At 37.3% G+C, this 24,211-nt stretch overlaps 1 protein-coding gene across 5 annotated transcripts in view; it reads left to right on the top strand.

Annotated features, from left to right (window-relative positions):
- LOC126240775 (serine/threonine-protein phosphatase 6 regulatory ankyrin repeat subunit C-like) overlaps positions 1-24,211 on the top strand; it is an 881,520-nt gene that overhangs the window by 815,007 nt on the left and 42,302 nt on the right. For all 5 annotated transcript variants that reach the window (XM_049947953.1, XM_049947951.1, XM_049947950.1 and 2 more), the window contains one exon: positions 20,585-21,004. In XM_049947953.1, the coding sequence (XP_049803910.1) occupies positions 20,585-21,004 (420 nt within the window). The remainder of the gene's footprint in view (positions 1-20,584; positions 21,005-24,211) is intronic.

Below are 24,211 nucleotides of genomic sequence, written 5' to 3'. Positions count from 1 at the left end.
GGAAATGATAAAATAGCAAATTTCTGGCTAAAGAAGTTCACCTCAACACATTCACATCTAACTAAATTATTTAAAAGTTACATTGCAGACCCATACACATTCCCTGATACACTTACACATGGAATAACTTATCTGAAAGCTAAAGATCAAGCAGACATAGCAAACCTAGCTAAATATCGCCCCATAACTTGCCTACCAACAATATACAAAATATTAACTTCAGTCATTACACAGAAATTAATGACACATACAACACAGAACAAAATTATAAATGAAGAACAAAAAGGCTGTTGCAAAGGAGCACGAGGATGTAAAGAGCAACTGATAATAGATGCAGAGGTGATATATCAAGCTAAAATTAACAAAGGTTGCTACACTACGCATACATTGATTACCAAAAAGCTTTTGATAGTGTACCCCACTCATGGTTACTACAAATATTGGAAATATACAAAGTAGATCCTAAATTGATACAGTTCCTAAACATAGTAATGAAAAATTGGAAAACCACACTTAATATCCAAACAAATTCAAATAATATCACATCACAGCCAATACAGATTAAGTGTGGAATATACCAAGGAGACTCATTAAGTCCTTTCTGGTTCTGCATTGCTCTGAACCCACTATCCAACATGCTAAATAATACAAATTATGGATACAAATATAACAGAGGGAAACATTCCACGTGGAAAAATATATCTAAAAAGAAAGATGATGAGACTTACCAAACAAAAGCGCTGGCAGGTCGATAGACACACAAACAAACACAAATATACACACAAAATTCAAGCTTTCGCAACAAACTGTTGCCTCATCAGGAAAGAGGGGAAGGAGAGGGAAAGACGAAAGGATGTGGGTTTTAAGGGAGAGGATAAGGAGTCATTCCAATCCCGGGAGCGGAAAGACTTACCTTAGGGGGAAAAAAGGACAGGTATACACTCGCACACACACACATATGTCTGCTTGTGTCTGTATGTGTGGATGGATATGTGTGTGTGTGCGAGTGTATACCTGTCCTTTTTTCCCCCTAAGGTAAGTCTTTCCGCTCCCGGGATTGGAATGACTCATCCTCTCCCTTAAAACCCACATCCTTTCGTCTTTCCCTCTCCTTCCCCTCTTTCCTGATGAGGCAACAGTTTGTTGCGAAAGCTTGAATTTTGTGTGTATATTTGTGTTTGTTTGTGTGTCTATCGACCTGCCAGCGCTTTTGTTTGGTAAGTCTCATCATCTTTCTTTTTAGATAAATTATGGATACAATATTACTGGAACATAGCCACACAAAATCACACATTTGCTATACATGGATGATCTAAAACTACTGGCAGCAACAAATCAACAACTCAACCAATTACTAAAGATAACAGAAGTATTCAGCAATGATATAAATATGGCTTTTGGAACAGACAAATGTAAGAAAAATAGCATAGTCAAGGGAAAACACACTAAACAGGAAGATTACATATTGGATAACCACAGCGACTGCATAGAAGCAGTGGAAAAAACAGATGCCTATAAATATCTAGGATACAGACAAAAAATAGGAATAGATAATACAAATATTAAAGAAGAACTAAAAGAAAAATATAGACAAAGACTAACAAAAATACTGAAAACAGAATTGACAGAAAGAAACAAGACAAAAGCTATAAATACTTATGCTATACCAATATTGACCTACTCATTTGAAGTAGTGAAATGGAGTAACACAGACCTAGAAGCACTCAATACACTTACGCGATCACAATGCCACAAATATAGAATACATCACACACATTCAGCAACTGAAAGATTCACATTAAGCAGAAAGGAAGGAGGAAGGGGATTTATTGACATAAAAAACCTACATTATGGAGAGGTAGACAATTTAAGAAAATTCTTTCTAGAACGAGCAGAAACTAGCAAAATACACAAAGAAATCACTTGTATAAATACATCGGCTACACCACTGCAATTTCATAACCACTTCTACAACCCTTTAGATCACATAACATCAACAGATACGAAGAAAGTAAATTGGAAAAAGAAAACACTACATGGCAAGCACCCGTACCATGTAACACAGCCATACAACGATCAAGATGCATCCAACACATGGCTAAGAAAAGGCAATATATACAGTGAGATGGAAGGATTCATGATTGCTATACAGGATCAAACAATAAACACCAGATATTACAGTAAGCATATTATTAAAGATCCCAATACCACAACAGATAAATGCAGACTTTGCAAACAACAAATAGAAACAGTAGATCACATCACAAGCAGGTATACAATACTAGCAAATACAGAATACCCCAGAAGACATGACAATGTAGCAAAAATAATACATCAACAGCTTGCCTTACAACATAAACTTATAAAACAACACATTCCCACATACAAGTATGCACCACAAAATGTACTGGAGAATGATGAATACAAATTATACTGGAACAGAACCATTATAACAGATAAAACAACACCACATAACAAACCTGACATCATACTCACCAATAAAAAGAAGAAATTAACAGAACTAATCGAAATATCCATACCCAATACAACAAATATACAAAAGAAAACAGGAGAAAAAATTGAAAAATTCATCCAACTGGCTGAGGAAGTCAAGGACATGTGGCATCAGGATAAAGTTGACATTATACCAATTATACTATCAACTACAGGAGTCATACCACACAATATCCACCAGTACATCAATGCAATACAGCTACATCCAAACTTACATATACAACTACAGAAATCCGTAATTATTGATACATGTTCAATTACCCGAAAGTTCCTGAATGCAATATAACATATACCGTACAGTTAAAAGGAAGTCACGCTTGATCAAGGTCCGCATCACTTTCCATTTTTGACCAGACATAACGTCTGAGAAAAGTAAGAAATAATAATAATAATAATAATAATAATAATAATAATACTAAAAGAAACAAATGTAGAAGAGGGAAAATGAAAATAATTAAAAATAAAATACAACATTATTTGATAATATAAAAACATTTATATAGCAGCTGTCATGAAAAGAGGCACAGAAGTCATCTCACTGTCCTACATCACTGCCAGTTAGTTATACCAAGCGAGGTGGCAATGGTTCAAACCCTTTCCGGCCATCCTGATTTAGGTTTTCCATGATTTCCCTAAACTGCTTCAGGCAAATGCTGGAATGGATCCTTTGAAAGGGCATGGCTGATTTTCTTCACCATCCTTCCATAACTGGAGCTTGTGCTCTTTCTCTAATGGCTTTGTTGTTGACTGGACGTTAAACACTATACTTCTCCTCCACCAGTTAGTGCTAATTTAAAATATCAGTAAAAAAAAAAAAGTTGGACATCTCTGATTTCACTCTTAAATATGATGGGAGTAATTAATAAATAAATAAAATTAATTAATTAATTAATTAATTAAAACTTATGTTACAATAAATATTTTAGAAAGATGTGGAGAAAGCAGAACAATGGCCATATTTGGGCTGAATCTAAGATATCAACATTCTGAAAATTTATGGATGCCTGGGATTCATATTTTATCAAGAAAACTATATTTTATCATGAAATATTCTGACATAAAAAATAAAATTCCACAAGAGCTCTGAAACTGTTCCACCTGTTCAATGAAAAATGTCATTGTTGATGAATTTGCATTGTGTCAGATCTCACAGAAACTTTCAATGATAAAGTTGTTTAGAAAACTATGAAATTAATTTTGATAACATCTAAGACATCTTTATGGTATCACGTTGTGTATGAATGCATTTTATTTTTGTGAGAGACTCCATGCGCGAATACTTGTGTACCACTGCTAGGATTTTACTCCTGATGGCTCGCCTTAATAGGACTGACAGTATTCTCTGTTGTTGTTGTTGTTGTGGTGGTCTTCAGTCCAGAGACTGGTTTGATGCAGCTCTCCATGCTACTCTATCCTGTGCAAGCTTCTTCATCTCCAAGTACCTACTGCAAACTACATCCTTCTACGATTTCTACCTTCCATGCTGCCCTCCAATACCAAATTGGTGATCTCTTGATGCCTCACAAAGTGGCCAACCAACTGATCCCTTCTTCTAGTCAAGTTGTGCCACAAATTCCTCTTCTCTCCAATTCTGTTCAGTACCTCCTCATTAGTTACGTGATCTACCCATCCAATCTTCAGCATTCCCCTACAGCACCATACCTCTCTTCTTGTCTAAGCTATTTATCATCTATGTTTCACTTCCACACAGGACTACAGTCGATAAAAATACTTTCAGAAAAGACTTCCTGACACTTACATCTATAATCAATGTTAACAAACTTTTCTTCTTCAGAAACGCTTTCCTTGCCATTGCCAGTCTACATTTTATATCCTCTCTACTTTGACTATCATCAGGTATTTTGCTCCCCAAATAGAAAAACTCCTTTACTACTTTAAGTGTCTCATTTCCTAATCTAATAGCCTCAGCATCACCCGACTTAATTCGACTACATTCCATTATCCTCGTTTTGCTTTTGTTGATGTTCATCTTATATCCTCCCTTCAAGACACCATCCATTCCGTTCAATTGCTCTTCCAGGTCCTTTACTGTCTCTGATAGAATTACAATGCCATCAGGAAACCTCAAAGTTTTTATTTATTCTCCATGGATTTTAATTCCTATTCCAAATTTTTCTTTTGTTTCTCTTACGACTTGCTCAATATATAGATTGAATAACATTGGGGATAGGCTACAACCCTGCCTCACTCCCTTCCCAACCACTGCTTCCCTTTCATGCCACTCGACTCTTATAACTGCCATCTGGTTTCTGTGAAAATTGTAAATAGCCTTTCGCTCCCTCTGTTTGACCCCTGTCCCCTTAAGAATTTGAAAGAGAGTATTCCAGTCAACATTGCCAAAAGCTTCCTGTAAGTCTACAAATGCTAGAAATGTAGGTTTGCCTTTCCTTGATCTCCCCTATCTCCCAAAAGTTTATTTTCAGCTCTTGCTGACACTTGATCAAAAATGGCTCAAATGGCTCTGAGCACTATGGGACTTAAAATCTGAGGTCATCAGTCCCCTAGACTTACAACTACTTAAACCTAACTAACCTAAGGACATCACACACATCCATGCCCGAGGCAGGATTCGAACCTGTGACCATAGCAGAAACGTGGTATTGGACTGAAGTGCCTAGAAACGCTTGGCCACAGACACTTTATCACTGCACCCATCACCAAGATCACTGATATATGCTATACAAAAATAACTGTAGGTACTTTCAGGCCAATATTTCCACTGAGGTTCAAATAAAATATATTTTTGCTTGTGGTTTTGTGGAACACAAGTATTATCTGAGTATACTACAAGACTATTGTCCTCAGCACATAGTAAGTGCATTTTGCATAGAACTGCATTCTTGCTGCTGCAATGTCTCTGTATTAAATTAAAAACTTTTGTCTATCATTACATTATCAGAATCAAAAACCAAGTGAATGGGAAAGACAAATAATGGTGTTCTCTGAGGCAGAATAACTAATTTTTTCTCAGATATCATCGCTTGTTTTTCTGACTATCAGATACTCTTCTGTGTTGTTGTATCACAGTACAGTTCTATGCAGTAAATTTTTGTCCAAATAATCAAATTTCATAATTTCAGTTTTAATTGATATCCCTTTTTTGGAGAATCAAAACACATGCTCACATACAGAGATACTGCCAATGTCATCACACTGTTAATTAAGAATATAGTCAATTTGGAAATACACATGCCAGTGCACCATTGTACGGAAGACTGAACCCACAGGTAAACACATGATATCACATGGAAAATCCAGATGGTGCTGAGCTAATGCACTATTAACACTGTACATGTGGCAACAAAGCTATTGGGTGGTCAAATCACAGCACTTAGAGCCCATGGTCTGCAGGAAGTGAGTGTGACCTTGGATGTCTAATTTCATAATGGAAACTCTAGTAAGAAAATCTTTTGAAGAAACTTCAAAGAAGCTTAGATATTGTTGGTACTTTAAAATTTGTTACAAGTTAGACTTGTTGTCGGTACCTTTTTTGTGATGCCTTGCTAGACGATAATGACAATCTCTTCTCGTTGGGATTGGGTTGTTTGGGGGGAAGAGACCAAACAGCGAGATTAGATTAGATTAGATTAGTTTTTCGTTCCATAGAACCATGCTGAGGAGATCCTCGTGGATGTGGAACATGCCAACTTTTTTTTTTCTTTCTTTTTTTCTTTCTTTCTTTTTTTGTTTTTTGGTCAGGAATGGAATTAAAATTCAAGGTGAAAGGATATCAGTGATACGATTCACTGATGGCACTGCTATCCTGAGTGAAAGCGAAGAAGAATTACATGATCTGCTGAACTGAGTGAACAGTCTTATGAGTACAGAGTATGGATAGGTTATCAGTCTCATCGGGTTAGGAAAGGACAGGGAAGGAAGTTGGCCAGGCCCTTGCACAGGAACCATCCTGGCACCTGCCTGGAGTGGTTTAGGGAAATCATGGAAAACCTAAACCAGGATGGCTGGATGTGGGATTGAACTGATGTCCTCCCGAATGCGAGTCCAGTGTGCTAACCACTGTACCACCTCACTCGGTCCTCTTCTAGTATTATAAACTATATACAGTTTGATTTAAACTGTGGTAAAGCTTGCATTTTAAAATCAGTTGTAGGCCTACAGTTTTAGAATTATCTATTGATGTCATTGAAGGTAACTCTTGAACATCCCTTCACGACTCTTTATAACTGAGGCTGTTTATTTATTTTTTTTAAGGATGAATATTTATATACTTCACTGGAGCATGCACCTCAAACATGGATTCCATAATTTTTTTTTTTTGGTCATCAGTGTTCTGACTGGTTTGATGCGTCCCACCATGAGTTCCTCTCCTATGCTAACCTCTTCATCTCAGAGTAGCACTTGCAACCTACGTCCTCAATTATTTGCTGGATGTATTCCAATCTCTGTCTTCCTCTACAGTTTTTGCCCTCTACATCTCCCTCTAGTACCCTGGAAGTGATTCCCTCATGTCTAAAAAGATGTTGTATGAACCTGTCCTTTCTCCTTATCAGTGTTTTCCACATATTCCATTCCTCTCTGATTCTGCACAGAACCTCCTCATTCCTTACCTTATCAGTCCACCTAATTTTCAACATTTGTCTGTAGCATCACATCTCAAATGCTTTGCTTCCATTTTTGTACTTCCTCCTTTCATCAATCAATTTTTTAGATTAGATTAGATTTACTTTCATTCCAATTGATCCGTAGTGAGGAGGTCCTCCAGGATGTGGAACATGTCAGAAAAACAACAATACATGACAAATATTTACAACTAAAACAAATAAGCTAATGTACCATTCCACAGGTCCCAAGTGGAATGATCGACATTTTTTAATGAACACTAAGAGTCATTTTACAAATACTAATGCACTCAATTTAAAATAAAAAAGTTTTTTATTTATTTATAAGGTAATACAACTACTGTAATACTTATTTACAATGAACACATTACTGCACTGAAATGGTGCAGAAGTTAGATTATACTAAAACACACACACACACACACACACACACACAGACACACAAATTTTCAATGAACACATTACTGCACTGAAATTGTGCAAAAGTTATGTTGTACTTATATACAGATCAGTTGGTTTTACTAAGAAATTCATCAATGGAGTAGAAGGAGTTGGCCACCAATAAATCCTTTAGGCTTCTCTTAAACTGAATTTCATTGGTTGTTAAGCTTTTTATGGCTGCTGGCAAGTTATTGAAAAATGTGTGTTCCTGAATAATGCACACCTTTTTGTACAAGACTAAGTGACTTTAAATCCTTGTGAAGATTATTCTTATTTCTAGTATTGATTCCATGAATTGAGCTGTTGGTTTGAAAAAGTGATATATTTTTAATGACAAATTTCATTAAGGAATAAATATATTGGGAAGCAGTAGTTAGTATCCCTAGTTCCCTAAACAGGCTTCTGCAGGATGTTCTTGAGTTCACACCACATATAACTCTTACTGCATGTTTTTGTGCCCGGAAAACTTTAGCTTGGCTTGATGAATTACCCCAAAAAATAATCCCATATGACATTATGGAATGAAAGTAAGCATAGTATGCCAGCTTTTTCATTTTTATATCCCCTATGTCTGACAAAATTCGCATTGCAAACAGAGATTTGTTAAGATGCTTCAGCAGTTCTGTGGTGTGCTCCTCCCAGTTGAATTTATTATCGAGCTGTAATCCCAAGAATTTAAAACTGTCCACTTCTTCTATCTTCTTGTCATCGTATGTTAGATATATACTCTTGGGACACCCCTTACAAGTTCTGAACTGCATGTAGTGTGTTTTTTCAAAGTTTAGTGACAAAGAATTGGCTAGGAACCAGTGATTAATGTCCACAAATATTTTATTGGCTGATCTTTCTAAGACTACACTTGATTTGCTATTTATTGCAATGTTTGTATCATCGGCAAACAAAACAAACTTGGCATCTGGTAATGTTACTGATGAAAGGTCATTGATATACACAAGAAAAAGTAAGCCCCAAAATGGAACCTTGTGGGACCCCACATGTAATTGAAGTATTTGTTCTGTTACCCATGGTTTCTTCACAGTTACCTTCTTTGTACCTTTGTTTTCCTTCCCAAGTTCTGTGATGGCCCTTTTTAGAGATGTCCATTCCCCTTCAACTGTACTGCCTACTGAACTATTCCTTATTGCTGTATCTATAGCCTTAGAGAATTTCAAACGTATCTCATCATTCCTTAGTACTTCCGTATCCCACTTCTTTGCATATTGATTCTTCCTGACTAATGTGTGGCTTAACTTGTGCAAAATATACTGTACACATTTGCTCCTAATTCAGAAGATGTACCATTGATATGATGTTCCCAAGAGAGTTGCTGGCCTAACATTACACTAAGGAAGGCAGTTGCATCAAGCCATTTTATTTTTGTATTAGCATCAGAAATAAAATAAAATCTGACATCCTATAGGTCAGAAGTTAAAGGTAGATTTAGTGGAGGCTAGTGAAGTGCAGTGGGAGGAAGAACATGACTTCTGCTCAGCTGAGTACAGAGCTGTCACTACTAAATAAAAAGGGTAATACAGGGCTGGGTCTAATAGTGAATAAGAAAATAGATGTGTGGGTGAGCTATTATGAACAGCACAATGATTGCATTATCATAGCCAAGACAGACACTAAGCTGCTGACTAGCTCTGCAGGTGATGAAGAGACTGAAAGGATATAAATAAGATAAAATAAATTATTCAGATCAGTAAGGGAGATGAACATTTAATTATTGTGAGGGACAGTAATTTGGAAGTAGGATAAGAAAGCGAAGAAAAGTGGTATAGGAAGATGGACATAGAGAAAAAGAATTACAAGGGAAGCTGCCTGGTAGGATTTTGCATAGAGCACAATTTAGTCATTGCCAACAGTTGCACTAAGAATCAGAAAAGAAGGTAGTATATGTGGAAGATACCTGGACACTGGAAGGATTCAGATAGCTTATGTAATAGTAAGACTGAAGTTTTCAAACCAGATTTTAAGCTGGGAACATTTGCAGGAGCAGATACATGTTGTTGTTGTTGTGGTCTTCAGTCCTGAGACTGATTTGATGCAGCTCTCCATGCTACTCTATCCTGTGCAAGCTTCTTCATCTCCCAGTACCTACTGCAGCCTACATCCTTACGAATCTGCTTAGTGTATTCATCTCTGGGTCTCCCTCTACGGTTTTTACCCTCCACGCTGCCCTCCAATACTAAATTGGTGATCCCTTGATGTCTCAGAACATGTCCTACCAACCCATCCCTTCTTCTAGTCAAGTTGTGCCACAAGCTCCTCTTCTCCCCAATTCTGTTCAATACCTCCTCATTAGTTATGTGATCTACCCATCTAATATTCAGCATTCTTCTGTAGCACCACATTTTGAAAGCTTCTATTCTCTTCTTGTCTAAACTATTTATCGTTCACGTTTCACTTCCATACATGGCTACACTCCATACAAATACTTTCAGAAACGACTTCCTGACATTTAAATCTATACTCGATGTTAACAAATTTTTCTTCTTCAGAAAGGCTTTCCTTGCCATTGCCAGTCTACATTTTATATCCTCTCTACTTCAACCATCATCAGTTATTTTGCTCCACAAATAGCAAAACTCCTTTACTACTTTAAGTGTCTCATTTCCTAATCTAATTCCCTCAGCATCACCCGACTTAATTCAACTACATTCCATTATCCTCGTTTTGCTTTTGTTGATGTTCATCTTATATCCTCCTTTCAAGACACTGTCCATTCCGTTCAACTGCTCTTCCAAGTCCTTTGCTGTCTCTGACAGAATTACAATGTCATCGGCGAACCTCAAAGTTATTATTTCTTCTCTATGGATTTTAATACCTACTCCGAACTTTTCTTTTGTTTCCTTTATTGCTTGCTCAATATACAGCTTGAATAACACCGGGGATAGGCTGCAACCCTGTCTCACTCCCTTCCCAACCACTGCTTCACTTTCATACCCCTCGACTTTTATAACTGCCATCTGCTTCCTGTAGAAAGTGTAAATAGCCTTTCGATCCCTGTATTATACCCCTGCCACCTTCAGAATTTGAAAGAGAGTATTCCAATCAACATTGTCAAAAGCTTTCTCTAAGTCTACAAATGTTAGAAATGTAGGTTTGCCTTTCCTTAATCTTTCTTCTGAGATAAGTCGTATTAGTATTTTGCAGCTGTGACTTATTAAACTGATAGTTCGGTAATTTTCACATCTGTCAACACCTGTTTTCTTTGGGATTGAAATTATTATATTCTTCTTGAAGTCTGAGGGTATTTCGCCTCTCATACAGCTTGCTCACCAGATGGTAGAGTTTTGTCAGGACTGGCTCTCCCAAGGCTGTCAGTAGTTCTAATGGAATGTTGTCTACTCCAGGAGCCTTGTTTTGACTTAGGTCTTTCAGTGCTCTGTCAAACTCTTCACACAGTATTATATCTCCCATTTCATCTTCATCTACATCCTCTTCCATTTCCATAATACTATCCTCAAATACATCGCCCTTGTATTGACCCTCTATATACTCCTTCCACCTTTCTGCCTTCCCTTCTTTGCTTAAAACTGGGTTTCCATCAAAGCTCTTGATATTCATGCAAGTGGTTCTCCTTTCTCCAAAGGTCTCTTTAATTTTCCTGTAGGCAGTATCTATCTTACCCCTATTGAGATAAGCCTCTACATCCTTACTTTTGTCCTCTAGCCATCCCTCCTTAGCCATTTTATGCTTCCTGTCAATCTCATTTTTGAGACGTTTGTATTCCTTTTTGCCTGCTTCATTTACTGCATTTTTATATTTTCTCCTTTCATCAATTAAATTCAATATTTCTTCTGTTACCCAAGGAGTTCTAGTAAACTAGCACAAGTACTTTTCTTATTGTATAAATTAAGAAACAGTGTGAGCAAGCGATTGCTACTCCACTCATACTATGCTTTTTTTCATTCCCAACTGCAATATGGAATATTGCTTTGGGGTAGCTCCCCAGGGGCTGAATGTATTTTCAGATGGCAGAAGAAAGCAATCAGGTGCATGGAAGGGTTAGCACCCAGAGAGCCCTGCAGAAATTATTTTAAATCTCTTGGAGTAATGACAGTGCCAAGCATGTACATATATAACTGTTTAATATATGACAGAGAAAATCTGAAATAATTGAACATGAGATGTGATGTGCATGCACACAGTACAAGAAACAGTCACCTGCTGGACTTGCCTTCCACAAGACTTGCTTTAGTCCATAATAACTATAAGTACTTAAGCATAAAATTTTTCAATAAGTCAGCATGCTCAGCCTGTACAGTACCACTAATTAAATATAAGAATACATTGCAAACCTGGCTAAAAAACAACAAATTCTATACAACTGAAGAATTCTTAGAAACTAATCATCAACATAATTGTTTTACCTAGGTTATGGAGGAAATGTTTTGATATTATATAAGCTAGTTATTTACTGTGATTCTTTTCTTATGTGTGCATTTAATTATTGTATAAAACATTGTTTTACATAATGCTGAAGAAAAGGTCTTTAGTTCCTTTTCTGCCCTTTCTGTAAATATTTGAATATCGTACTGAAACTAAAACCCTCTGTAAACTTTGACGAAGCCAACTGTATGAAAAATACTGAAAGGCTAATAAAAATATTCTATTCTATTCTATTCTATGAGTCCCAATTTTAGTTGGTAGGAGCAGGTGGTAGGGTGCAAGTGTGATGCAGAGCCCATGAAGCCATGGACTCAAGTTGTTAAGAAGGCACTGTGCAAGCAGGTGGTGTCTCCATAATGGTGTGGTCTATATTTACATGCATCATTGACTGGAGATTATTATCTTTAGCTTCTTGGAGGCCATTTGCAGCCTTTCATGGACTTCATGTTTCCGAGCAATGATAGAATTTTTATGGATGACAATGTACCATGACAATGGCCACAACTGTTCATGGTTGGTTTGAAGAATGTTCTGGACAATTTGAGCAAATGATTTGAACACCCAAACCACTCAGCAAGAATCCCATCAAACATTTGTGGGACATAATAAACAGGTCAGCAAAACTTTTCTAATTATGGGTGGCTGTAGAGGCTTATTATTTCTGCAGGGGACTTCCAATGACTTGTTGAGTTCTATGCCACATTGAGTTGCTGCACTGCACTAGGCAAAGGAGGTCTGATATGATGATAGGAATTATACCATGACTTTTGTCACCTCAGTGTATTATGCAGTGTGTGGTTACAACCATGACAATGGCCACAACTGTTCATGGTTGGTTTGAAGAATGTTCTGGACAATTTGAGCAAATGATTTGAACACCCAAACCACTCAGCAAGAATCCCATCAAACATTTGTGGGACATAATAAACAGGTCAGCAAAACTTTTCTAATTATGGGTGGCTGTAGAGGCTTATTATTTCTGCAGGGGACTTCCAATGACTTGTTGAGTTCTATGCCACATTGAGTTGCTGCACTGCACTAGGCAAAGGAGGTCTGATATGATGATAGGAATTATACCATGACTTTTGTCACCTCAGTGTATTATGCAGTGTGTGGTTACAACTTTTTAAATTAGAAGTCTCAATTTGCTGCATAAATCACTATTGATTTTTTTGGTGTTGTAATATCTATTCTCAGAAAGTTATGCTTCAAATGTAGGTAATTATATACTCTTACCAAAGGGTGAATATTAGTTTCAAATACAGGGATTATTTAGTAATTAAATAGAGAAGCATGTGTAGTGAAGGCAATGCCTAATGCAGGGGGGGGGGGGGGGGGGAATACGTGTTAGTCATTTGTTGGGTGCATATTTAAGTAAACATAATGTTGAAGGTCTTAGTTGTGATGGTGTATTCACACAAGAAAGTAATTTTGAAGAACTCCACTTTGTGATCCAGTTTTTTCTTTCGGAAAGTGTACAACTGACAGAAATGTTCTCTTGGGATAACGTGTCACCAAATTGTGGTAGGAGAGCACATGTATAAAAAGATATTGAACATTGAAAGCTGTCAGAGCTAGTGGCTCCTGCTTCTGACAGAAGGGTTGAAGGGAAAGGAAGACTGGTGAAGGAAAAGGACTGGTTAAGTTGAGAACTTGGGGAGAATTCAAAAAAGTTCCCTGGAACCCCAGATTGAGAGAGTTACTGGATGAGATGAGAAGAAAAGATTCTTTGTTGTAGGGGACTGCACCAGTTGAGACTTGAAGACCTGCAAACTTAAACATGGAAGATAGCGTAATACAAAAGACCAAGATTGCTGATTAAAAATCATCCACAAGTTAATAAGAGTTGAAAACTGAGTGCATTTTATGTGGTAGAGGTGGGAGGCATGGGAGGGGTGTTGGAGGGGGAGGAGATTAGACAGGTCAGAAAATAAAAGGTACAGAAAGCTGAATGGTAGTAGGGGATGGAATAGTTACTGATAAGAAATGCTGAGATGGAAGAAATTCACGTAAATTAAGGTGAGGTAGTTGGTGAGAACCAAGGACATGTAACACCAGTTCGCACTTGTGGAGTTCTGAGAATCTGGTATCTGGATGAAGGATCCAGATGGAGCTTGTGGTGAAACAGGTGCTGTTGTCATGACAATCATGTTGTTGAACATGTTCTTTAACAGGATATTCTGTTTGCCAGTATAATCTACCTCTGCAGCTACATTCTGTATGAGGCTATGGTGAGGTGCATGATAGAGGGTATGTACCATTGCACCAGTTATTAAGGTTTCTTCCTTTTCCATTCACATATAGAGCATTGGAAGAATGATTATCTGTATGTCTTTGTGCGTGCAGTAATTATTCTGATCTTATACTCATGATCCCTATGTGACTGATATGTAGGGGGTTGAGGTATATTTCTACAGTAATCATTGAAAGCTGGTTCTTGAAATTTTGTTAACAGACTTTCTTGGGCTAGTTTATGTCTATCTTCAAGGACTGCCAGTTCAGTTTCTTCAATATCTCTGTGACACTTTCCCAAGGATCAAACAAACTTGTGATCATTTGTGCTGCACTTCTCTCTATACGTTCAATATCCCCTGTTAGTCATAAATGGTATGGGTCTCATACAAAGTCTTCCACCTGATTTACCCACAACTGAACCTATGTGATCATACTATTTCATATTGCTACAAAGTGTTACACCCAGGAATTTGGCTGATTCCAACAGTGGCTCATTGATGTTATAGTCCTAGGATACTACATTTTTTCATTTTATGAAGTGCAAAATTTTAAATTTCTGAACATTTAAAGCAAGTTGCCAATCTCTGAATCAGTTTGAAATACAATCAAGATCTGATTGAATATTTATGCAGCTCCTTTCAATTAGTACTTCATTACAGATAACTGCAGCATCTGCAAAATGCCTGATTTTATTATTAACCTTGTCTACAAGGTCACTAATATATGACATGAACAGTAACGGTCCCAACGCATCTCCCTGGGGAATTACTTCTACATCTGACAATAACTCTACATCCAAGATATGCTGCATCCTCCCTACCAAAAAGTCCTCAGTCCATGCACAAATTTCACCTAATACCCCCATACAATCATACTTTTGACAAAAATCATAGGTGTGATAGTGAGTCAAATGCTTTTTGGAAATCAAGATATACAGCACCTACCTGATTGCCTTGATCCAAAGCTTTCAGTATGTCAAGTAAGAAAAGTGCAAGTTGGGTTTCACATGATCGATGTTTTAGAAATCCGTGCTGGTTGACATTGAGGAGGTCATTCTGTTCAAGATGCCTCATTATGTTTGAGCTCAGAGTATGTTTTAAGATTCTACAATAATTTGATGTCAAAGTTATTGGATGGTAGTTTTGTAGATCACTTCTACTACTCTTCTTGTAGGCAGATGTGATGTGCTTTTTTCCAAGAAAGGGGCATGATTTTTTATTGGAAGGATCTACAACAGATTATAGTTGGTAGGGGGGCTAACTCAGCTGCAAATTCAGTGTAGTACCTGATAGGGATTTCATTGGACCCTGGAGCTTTGATCAATTTTATCAGTTGCAGCGGTTTCTTGATACTTTAATACTTATTTCATTCATCTTTTCAGTGGCACGAGGATTAAACAGGGCCATTTCTCCTGGGTTTTCCTTTTGTAAATGAACATTTGAAAATGGAGTTAAGCATTTCAGTGTTTACTTTGCTACACTCATTTTCAGTTCCTGTCTCATTCACTAGGGACTGGATACTAACTTAGGTGCCATTAACAGCCTTTGCAAATGATCAGAATTTCTTTCGGTTCTATAAAGGTCACTTTACAGTATTCCGCCACAGTAGTCATTGAAGGCATCATACATTGCTCTCTTGACTGCTAAATGCGTTTTTATTTATTTATTGTTCCATAGGACCAAATTAAGGAGAAGTCTCCATGGTAATGGAACGAGTCAATACATGAAATTATAACACGATAGTAGAAACAGATAAAGTGAAATATAAGAAACATATTCAGGAGACAAGTCATAAGTTTAAATAAAGAAAATCAACAATGTAACACTGGAATTTGCTTAATTTTTCAGCTCTTCCATTCATTCAGCAACTCTTATCTGTAGCCTTATGCTTTGTTTTGCACCTATTATGCAGTAATCTCTGTTCCCCTAGAAGTTTCTTTACGGTGACTGGATACCATGAAGGTTCCCTCTACTGAGTACGTACCTATCCAGTGCATGGTCAACTTTTCTTTCAAACTTGAGCCAGTGTTCCTCTACATGCTCATGTCCTGTGCTGTTTCAGCTTCCTCATTGAGATATGACACTATTGGTTTTTTTTATTTAGTTTACTTTCTACAACTCAGCATCCCTGCTATATATTCTTACTGAACATATATATCTTTCTGCTTGTTTTGGTAATCATTGTTTCCTCAACTGCATTGCAGCCACTGATGTAGAAGTTTCAATGTAGACATCCTCAAAGAGATCAGGTCTGTTTGTTACCATTAGATCCAACATATTTCAATCATGAGTAGGATTTCTTACTATCTGTTCTAGGTAGTTTTCAGAGAAGGCTATGCCCACTCATCCTAAATGACAGCTTGGTGGTAGTCATGCCAATGAAAAATGCTGAACAGTATTTAGATAATAGCTGGTATGTGACTTATGTTGTTTCACAGATGGCTCTCACTTTGGTAGCCTATGTATTGCTAGTTACAGGGTGTGACATTTGCCTGTTTTATTTCTTCATTAATGGTCCTCTGTATTGACGTACTGTGTTGTGATACTGGCTGAAAAAATAGGGGGTGGAAGTGCAGTACCGATTGCTGTAAATGGTGTAGCTGACAGGGGCACAGTTGCATTTCCCCAATATTACACAGTTATATGGCCAGTGCACTATTGTTTAACTTTTGATAAGCCTCATTGATAGGTTTCAGGCAAGCATCCACATACTGCTACAATAGTTTACTGTTGAACATCTATGAGCAGTAAAAACCTAACCACACAGTTCACAGTCTTTCAGATAAATTTAAACAGACACTGTCATTGTTTTAACACATGGCCTGTTGGTGTAACACTTATTTAATGGTTAAGTAGATGCATTGTTGTTGATCTAACCAATACAGATTACTTCTCTGAAACTCGGCCATGGACTGACTGACTCTTGACCAAAAACTGGGCCTTTATACACCGGCACAATAATAGGCACTGAAACTACACATTGTTTGATGTTTAATTCACAGAAATTACAATTAAAACTTAGCTCAGTAAATTAACTGAATTCATCAAAAAATTGCATCTTTTTAACAGTTTCTTCTACTACAAGAGTTAGGCCGAATTTTTTGTTTAAATGATGAAATTAACATATACAGTTACTTAAAAGTACTTTTGACAAAACTGTTAATTACTTTGAAATTAATTAAGGACTGGTTTCACTAACATGTTTTCGAATAGAGAGAAATAGATCCTTGAAGTATACCACTAGTTGTTTCTGCAAATGTTTATAATTAGTACAGAATTTATATTTGTTTATAAGTCAACAGTAGACTTTAAGTTATGAAACTATTACTGATTTCACCCTATAACAAAAGATACTAACTAGGAATAGTCAAAATAAATTAGAAAATCAATTACATACATAAAACTAATCACAAAATTAGATCTGGTAGTATATTCTTTAAAACTGAGCTCCAACCTTTAATGGTAATTAGTCAGACATGAAAAAATGAATTTTAAGGAGGCAGATTGCGAAACAAGAGGGGAAGTAAGAATATCCCATTTTGCTTCTTCACAAGGGCTGGTATAGGTGATGGTAGAAGGACACATATGGTAAGTCTTACAGTAGGAAGAGACACAGGGGTATGAGCCATAGAGTAGCTAAATGGGTGCAGAAGGCCTATAGGTTCTGATAAGGATATAGCGAAGATAGGGAGGGTGATGAAAAGCTGTTTTAGGTGTGGTGGGCAAAATGTTAGACGGACTGGACCTCATTTCAGGGCATGATTTTAGATAGTCATAACCTTATTGAAGTAGTTGATTAATACAGTCAGGGCCTGGATAATACTAAGTGACAGGAGGTGTAATCCTAAGTTGTTTTTTGAAGGGATGAGCAGTACTGAGGCTGTATGTGTTAGTCCGGGAAATATGCTTTTGAACTAGGCTAGAGGGGTAATTTTTTCCAGCAGAGGCTGAGGTGAGAATGATGGTGTATTGCTGTAGAGACTGCAGCTGATCAAATACGTTACCATTCATCACAAAGAATGGAGATTTCACATTTTCACCAAGTTCAAACCATTCCAGTAGTGAAGATGTTGCATTTTTGGACAGAATTTTAACCTACTGTGAAACCTGGAAAAATAATCTTCAGCTGGAGCCCAACCATCAAAGCTTACTGTGGAAACATCCTGAATTGTGTATTGTTAAGGAATTCAGAACACAACTATCAGCTGATAAGGTGATGGTAACCAACTTTTGGAGTGCCCATGGTTTGATTTCTGTGATTATTGGAGGAACAATGCACTATCAACAGACTATACACCTCAACTGATAATTAAGTCAAGTCTGAACTGAGAAAGTGATGTCTGGGATAGCAGAGGTAAGGTGTACTTCTTCTTTGTGACAGTGCTCAACCTCATATGTCACAATGAGCTATTGAAAAAGTGGGTTAAATGTCCTACTTCATCCTCCTTATAATCCTGATCTTGCTGCTTTTAATTTTTATCTCTCTGATCCAATGAAAGAAACTTTGTGTGGCATCAAGTGCAACAGCAACAAAGACATAAAGAAACTACAGGGTGTCCAGAAAAGGACTCCCTGATTTCAAAATTAAATATCTCGAAAACAAAGATCGATAGAGGAATGCAGTAAATGGTATGTTCATTGTGAAAGCTGTAAGAAGTTTATACAGCAGTTTGAAATAATAGTTACAAAAGCTGCTAACAGATGGCGTTGTAATCGCCATACGTAATGCCTAGTATAAATAGTGATCCGAAGCCCAGAGTGATCAGTTCCACTATTGAAACGTGAAAGGAGGTTAGCATACCGAAGGAAGAGATTAAAACCATGTACTCCATTCAACAACGCGTTTTTCTGGTGCTAGAGTACCACAGGTTAGAAGAGAGTCCTACAGCAACAAGGCAAAGTTTTCAAGCACAATTTAATGTTCCAAAAGGACCCGATGCGAAAACCATTCGTACGCTGTATGCAAAATTTCAACGAACAGGCAGCGTAACTGATGATCTAGTGGGGCATGTTGGCCGCAAGCAAACTGCAGTTACACCTGAAAATATCGCCACAGTTTCTGGAATTATTCAGTGAAATCTAATGTCATCCGTCCGTAGAATTGCATCTGAGACTGGTTTGAAGTGTTCCAGCATGCAGAAAATACTGAGAAAGAGCCTACACATGTTTCCATTCAAAATTCAAACGCACCAGGCCATACCCATACGAGCTGTGCAACAAAGGGTTGCCTTTGCTAATCAGATGCTCACAATGATTGATAGTGAAGGATTTGATGTTGGCTGCATCTGGCTTACAGATGAAGCACACTTCCACCTGAATGGATATGTGAATAAGCAGAACTGGTGACTTTGGGGTTCCGAAAAGCCATATCGGTGTGAAGCGAAACCCCTGCATTCTCCTAAAGTTACTGTGTGGGCTGCAGTATGCAGCAGAGGCATTATTGGCCATTTTTTCATTCGAGAAATGGTCACTGGTGCATGTTATGTTGCAATTTTGGAACAATTTGTCGCCACGCAGCAAGCGTTAGAGGATCGACCAGGTACTGAATGGTTTATGCAAGATGGAGCCCGACCACATCGGACCGAACAAGTGTTTCGCTTTCTTGAGGAATACTTCGTGAATCGAGTCATTGCTTTGGAATATCCCAAATTTACTGCTGCAGGCATGGATTGGCCTCCATATTCGCCGGATTTGACTCCCTGTGTCTTTTTTTTGTGGGGCACAGTGAAAGACATGGTCTACCCGAAGCATCCCCCCACACTGGACGAGCTTGAATCGGCGATCTCTGTGGCATGTGAATCCATTTCGGTTGAGACACTATGAAATGTGATGGCGAATTTCATTCTTCATTTGCGCCACCTCTGTATTGCCTATGGTGAACATTTTGAAAACATTGTGATGTGATTGTTTGCAAAGATTGTTTTCATACGATTATTTCACTTATGTATGCTGATATGAGCTGTGCAGCGTACAGCGCCATCTGTTAGCAGCTTTTGTAACTATTATTTCAAACTGCTGTATAAACTTCTTATAGCTTTCACAATAAACATACTGTTTATTGCATTCCTCTATCGATCTTTGTTTTCGAGATATTTAATTTTGAAATCAGGGAGTCCTTTTCTGGACACCCTGTAGTATGAAACAGGCTGTGAGATTGAGGTAAATAATTATTTGCAGAGGGGATAAAAAGAGTTGTAAGAATGTGGAACAAGTTCATAGAAGTTGATGGGACTTACGTGGGAAAATAGACAAAAAACATTTCATTTAATAAACTATTTGTGTTGTGCAGCTATTTGTCTGTTTAATTATTGAATGGTCTTCATAATGCCATTATCAGAAAAACTCTCCATTAAATAAAACTGAAAATACAATAATGCTGAAATAATGCATTTGTTCCAGGTTACTGAATTACTGGTTGCTGCTGGAGCTGATTTAACAGCAAGTGATAAAGATGGTCAGAGACTCATACATCGAGCATCTCTAGCTGGGAGCACTACAGGCATCGACAATCTTATAGATATTTGGCCTTCAACCTGGGGCTGTGACCACCTTGGGAACACTATTGTACACTTTGCAACCAGATGTGGCCAAAATAGACTTAAGTGTATAGAGCACATTGTGATGCGGAAGCTGGTGTCTGTAGATGAGAGAAATGTGGAAGGACAGACACCACTTGCAACACTTTTGCAGCACAGTTCACTCTGGGACTCTGCACAGCGTGAAGTAGAGATCTTGCTGGCAGCAGGAGCAAATCCAATCACTAAGGACAACAAAGGGAATACACCTTTACACATTGCATCCAGTGTCGGCAATGTGAAGGTATGATCAGGGCTTGTCCAGCCTATCTCATTGTTTTTAGTATTTTCAAAATTTCCTTTGCTGATGTACAATATAATTTATTAAAAGAAACTTAATACTAGAACAGAAAAATATCCTCAGCAACGTTCTTCTCCTATTTCCTAAGCTTTACTGAAACTGTCCTGCTAACATTTTCGGATTAACACTCACGGGACACAAAGTGATTGAAATATTCATCTGGAAACAACCATGTAGGCTGTGGGTAAGTCTTTTTTCCATGATATCTTTTCTTCCCAAAGTGCTATTTGAACAAAATATGCAGGTATCAAAGAGAACTTCTGTTAAGTTTAGGAAGGAGAAGTCAGGAACTGGCAGAATTTAAGCTGTGCATGTGGGTCATGAGTCATGCCTCAATACTTCAGTTGATAAGTGCATTTCCCACAAAAGGGAAGGTTCCCATTTTGAGTCCCAGTCCAGCACACAGTTTTAATCTACCAGGAAGTTTCAAAATTCACACACTTCACTGCTGCGTGAAAGATTTGTTCTGGAAACTTTTCCATAGATTGTGACTGGAACATTTCTCCACAGTATTCTTTCTTACAGGACTGCCAGTTACACAGGGGACCCTCTGTGAAATTTGCAAAGTAGAGGAGAGGTGATGGCAGAACGGAAGCCATGAAGATGGGTCTAGTGCAATGCCCCTATAGCACAATTGGTACGAATGTTGCCTGTAAAATTCAAGATTCCCAATATGTGTCCCAGTTTGACACACAGCTGTAATCTACCTGAAGGTTACAAAGTAATTCATGGGTGTACAGCCAGATTTTGGTGTTCAGTGGGCACAATGTTTCAGCAAACCACCACATTTCTATTATCAGGATTTCTGCCAGTTATGTTGTTGATATATGTTTAATGGCTAACCAAATAAGCCACTATATATCAGTCCTTAGGAAAAAAAACATGTTTATATGTTTTAGTTCTTTGGTGAGACTCTCCATAAGTGAGACAGTATGAGTCTTACATAAAGATGTTTTGATCACCCCATTCCACTGCATTGGGTCATGGTAGCAGTCTGTGTGCAGGTACAAGACGATATTTGTCTGGTGGGTTGTGAAGACAGGGAAGATTGCTGTTGTGTGGCCTTCGCATGTTTCTATCAGCTGTTCCTGAAAGTGTGAGAAAGTCCCAACACATTTTTCACTCTCAAAAATGTTTCAATAGAGAATTTTTCAAATATCAGGAAAAAGAATGTATGTGATGCAAGAAGTAATGTGTCCCTTACAATTGCTGTTGCCATCAGAGAAGAGAATGTGCATTTTTAGTCAGCACCTCATTTGCTGTAGACGATTTTGAGCATCATTCAAAGGTGTGTCAAGTGTTTCTCTAATCTATTTTGTTTCTTACTTTTAGAAACATTGTATCACACTCTTGCACTCTTGCAGGTAGTTGTTTCAAAAGATGGGTATATTTGCTACCTCCTCCCAGTATATTTTTTCCTTGCTGACGTTTATCTGTAATAACTTTTCTCTGTATGAAGACATGACTACAACACAACAACCAAAAACAGCCTCCACACTGAACTGAAAAGTCTAAATCTCATTCAAAAAGGTTTATTTCTCCAGCATTAAATTGTTTAATGCTCCTCCACTGCACATCAAATCCCATCATAAGCAACTGCCAAAATTCAAACAAAGTCTGAAAAAGTACCTAATGAAGAACTATTTTTATACAATTGACAAATTTTTGAGAGAAAATGAATAACACCACTAAACTTATAATTATTTTACAAATACTTATTTTGAGTACAATAGTAGGCATTCAGAAATTTGATTTTTGGTATTCATGTATTTAGTTATTGATTGTAATACTTCACTTAACTTTGCTTCCCGCATATATTACTGATCCTTCCTCAGTGTATCACAACTTTTTGCCAATTAGGTAGATGTTGTTAACTTGACATTTTATTTACATTGTATTTATTAAGTTGTATTTAAACTATGGGCAATTTGACACATTCCATATCCTCATGATTCACTTGCTATGTGGATTTAAGGGAACAAAAAATAAATAAATAATTAAGTAAATAAAATTAAGAATTTTTTTTTTTTTGGGGGGGGGAGGGGGGGCACCATTGATATTTTTCATATTTTGACTGCTTGTTTATGTAGTTCTGCAATTTATTCTTTGGCACTGTCCAGGAAGTCAGTAATGTTTTTGGCTCTTATTAACTCAACAAACCATAAAAAAGTGTTGTACTGTATTAAATCAGTATCAACAAGCTGTACTAATAATATCATTAATGATCTGACAAAATTTTGTGTGAAAGCTCATCACACGTCAGTGCTTTCTGGTAAGTCTTTTAGTTTCCTTCCTTTTCCTTCATTCTTTTATTCTTTAACTAAATCAGGAGGAGAGGAAAATTATCTACAACTTCTATAATAATTTTAGATCAAGTGTACATAAATGTCACTTGAACAGATGATTCTAATTGCGGCTAACTAATGTTGGAACAAAAGCTAACTGTAATATGTTTTCTCAAATGCAGCTAGTTGCCTGTTGCACACCAAAATATTGCCGTGGATTGTTTTGTCACTGATAACGTAGGAAGAAACTGAAAAGCCATGGAATGGAAGACTTTAATGTTTCCCAAGAACTCAGGTGCATGAGACAAAGTGATGAAGAAGGCATAACCATGAGCACCAGTTCCACTGAGAATTTAGGGGCTTCCTAAGTTTTATGAAGAGAAGGTACCATTACACACCATTGGCCAAAACATTGGAGTTCCAATGTACTTACTAAATTACTGAAGGACATACTTAGCATTTACAATGCTCAAGCCCAAATCAAATTTGCAAATCTTTGGATTTTGTATACTGCCTCAGCTACTTTAGGCTAAAGTATTGTGACACTCTTGTTAACTCCGATGTCGTGTTTCATTTCATCGAAGTTGCTTTAAAGGTATCCTTGAAATGCATTGGTAAGAAGTTTGTCTTGCTGACCTTGTTTCTGTAGTTCTGTTGTTTGTTCTTTGGAATTGTCCAGTGCATCGGTAATTACTTCTTTACTGTTATTAACTCAACAAACTACAAAAAGGCTTTGGGTTAACTCAAACCTAAGAAAGAAAGACAGCACAGCACAGTTTCTACAATCATCTTGTAGACACCTGTTTTAGGAGTTTGATATTCTAACTGCTGCTTCCCGTTCTATTTATTCCCTCATGAGCTCCAC

The sequence above is a fragment of the Schistocerca nitens genome, chromosome 1, assembly GCF_023898315.1.
Source record: "Schistocerca nitens isolate TAMUIC-IGC-003100 chromosome 1, iqSchNite1.1, whole genome shotgun sequence".
Lineage (NCBI taxonomy): Eukaryota > Metazoa > Arthropoda > Insecta > Orthoptera > Acrididae > Schistocerca > Schistocerca nitens.
This window is presented reverse-complemented; position numbering and strand designations above follow the sequence as displayed.